At 46.1% G+C, this 2,642-nt stretch overlaps 1 protein-coding gene across 1 annotated transcript in view; it reads left to right on the top strand.

The window, feature by feature from the left end:
- The first annotated feature begins 684 nt into the window (after positions 1-684).
- Positions 685-2,642, top strand: part of LOC140870638 (uncharacterized) — a 3,296-nt gene continuing 1,338 nt past the window's right edge. Inside the window, exons 1-2 of the mRNA XM_073273034.1 lie at positions 685-1,336; positions 1,450-2,642. The exon at positions 1,450-2,642 is cut by the window's right edge and continues 1,338 nt beyond it. Coding sequence (XP_073129135.1) covers positions 685-1,336; positions 1,450-2,642 — 1,845 coding nt within the window. The remainder of the gene's footprint in view (positions 1,337-1,449) is intronic.

Here is a 2,642-nt window from a genome sequence, read left to right as displayed (position 1 = left end):
TAACTCATTAGGCCATAGTATTGATCACTGCCGATGGGTTAGGGAGGTACGGGCGGACATCATTCCTGAGGGTGAGGACCATAACAAGAAACAAAATGAAGGTAAGCTACCTAAGCCCCGCAGCAGGTCTCGGAAGCCTGGGCAGCGTAGTAGGAGTAGGCCCCAGGATGATGGTCGTGGGGGAGGGGACTGGCGTGGTGCAACTAGGGGTAGAGGACGTGGCCGAGGCCTTGCAGGTGGTGGCCGTGGACCTGCAGGTGGTGGCCATGGCCCTAGTGTGGATGATTTAGGCAAGGACCAAGGTGCTTGTGAAGGTACGGGGGACAATGGATTAGACATTGATAATAATCCACCTCTTGTGCAAGATGAGGAAGAGCCCGAAGATGAGGGCATTGTTTTAGAAATTCCGGGAAGTAATGGGGAGGAAAAGTTTGTAGTGGAAGTCTTTGAAGGGGATGAAGATGAAGAGGGTTTTGAAAAGGTGGTTAGTAAACAAATGAAAAAGAAACTCAAGTACCTTAAGCGGTTGTCGAGACCTAGTAACTCGGGAGGATCGAGCTCTAGCTTAACTGAGTACATTGAGGTGGACCCTAGGACTTGGATCCCCAATATGAAAGCAAAGTCCTTCCTACTGAACCAAGCACAAATCAGGGCTAGGCGACTTAAGGTCGTCTCTCGCCAGCCATGAAGATTGCTAGTTGGAACGTGAGGGGTTTCAATAAGCCCCTCAAACAAAGGCACGTTCAAGGAATGTTGAAAAAACACAACTTGAGCGTCCTTGGGTTGCTTGAAGTAAAGGTTAGTATTAATCTGGTGGATAGAATGATGGATACCAAATTCCCTGGTATGTCTTTCATACACAACTTTCACTTGGGTACGAACAGTCGTATCCTTGTTATGTGGGATAGTAAGGTAGTGAGACTAGATATTCTTGGTATGTCTGATCAAGTTATTCATGCCTCAGTTGTATGCCTTCACTCTCAGAGAGTCTTTTTAGCTTCTTTCGTTTATGGCAGGAACTCGGTGGTGGCTAGGAGGCCTCTTTGGGACTTTCTGATCAACCATGGGGAGAATATTTCCCTCCCTTGGATCCTACTAGGGGACTTTAACTGCGTAAGATACCCTCATGAGAAGATGGGAGGCATTCCTATCGTCCCGAGAGATATGGCAGATCTGAGAAATTGTATCAATCGGTTGGAGCTCTCGGATGTGAATCATGTTGGTTGTTTTTACACTTGGTTTAGCCTGGCTGTTTCTTCTAAGCTTGATCGAGTTATGGTCAATCATCATTGGAGTGAATCGAATCTGGATGTTTTTGCTGACTTTGTGGCACCGGGTTGTTTCTCGGACCATACTTGCTGTGTGGTTTCCATCTTCAGGGATAGCACTCGTCGGGCTACACCTTTTAAATTCTTTAATATGTGGGCTATCCACCCGGAATTTCCACAGTTAGTCAGGAGCAACTGGTGGTTCAGTGGGGTGGCACAGCACAATTCCTCCTCAAGAAAAAGTTACATGGGATGAAAAGAGTGCTGAAACTGCTCAATGAGCGACATTTCAGTCATATTTCCAGTCGAGCTAAGCGTGCGAGTGAGGAGCTGACTGAGGCCCAATCTATTGCCCTTAACTCTGGAGTTATTGACAACTCAATTGTGGCTCTTAGGAGAAAAGCAGAGTTCCTCCTTGAAGCAGAGCGCTTGTTTCTTTCACAAAAGGCCAAATGTGAGTATCTCAAGCATAGTGACAGATGCTCCAAATTCTTTCATGGTATGATAAAAAGGAACATCAAGAGAAATAAGATTGTGGCCCTCACCATTAGAGATGGATCCACATCCATGGATCAAAATGAAATAGCGGATGAATTTGTGAATTTCTATCGGGCTTTGCTGGGTACGAGTTTGGAGAGAGATACCCTGGATACGTCCCTTGTTGCGCATGGTCCGAAGGTGGAGGAGGCCAGCTGGGAGGGATTAACCAGAGATGTGAGTGTGGAGGAAGTCAAAAGTGCCTTGTTCAATATTGAGGATGACAAAGCCCCCGGCCCGGATGGTTTTGGGGCTGCTTTCTTTAAAAAGGCTTGGTCCATTGTTGATGGTGACGTTATTGCGGCTGTCCTAGAATTCTTTAGGAGTGGTAAGTTACTCAAACAATGGAATCACGCCTCCATTGCCTTGGTGCCAAAGTCGGACCATGCCACTACAGTCAATGAGTTTAGGCCTATATCGTGTTGTACAGTGTTCTATAAAATCATTGCTAAGATCCTGACTAATAGATTAGTGGATGTGATTGAACCTTTGATTAGTCAAGCTCAAGCAGCATTTGTTCCAGGTAGATCAATTGTTGAAAACATTCACCTGGCCCAAGAAATGTTGAAGCATTATGCTAGAAAGAGAGGTTCTCCCCGTTGCATCCTAAAGATAGACCTCCAAAAAGCATATGATACGGTTCACTGGGAATTCCTACGGGATACTTTGTACTTCCTCAATTTTCCTCCTCGGTTTATTGCTTGGATCATGGAATGTGTGAGCTCTACTTCCTACTCCATCTCCCTAGGTGGACAACTATTTGGATTCTTCAAAGGGGCCAGAGGCCTCCGTCAGGGAGACCCTCTGTCCCCATTCCTATTTGTCTTATGCATGGAA

This window comes from Henckelia pumila, unplaced genomic scaffold (assembly GCF_033568475.1).
Source record: "Henckelia pumila isolate YLH828 unplaced genomic scaffold, ASM3356847v2 CTG_112:::fragment_1, whole genome shotgun sequence".
In the NCBI taxonomy this organism is placed as follows: domain Eukaryota; kingdom Viridiplantae; phylum Streptophyta; class Magnoliopsida; order Lamiales; family Gesneriaceae; genus Henckelia; species Henckelia pumila.
This window is presented reverse-complemented; position numbering and strand designations above follow the sequence as displayed.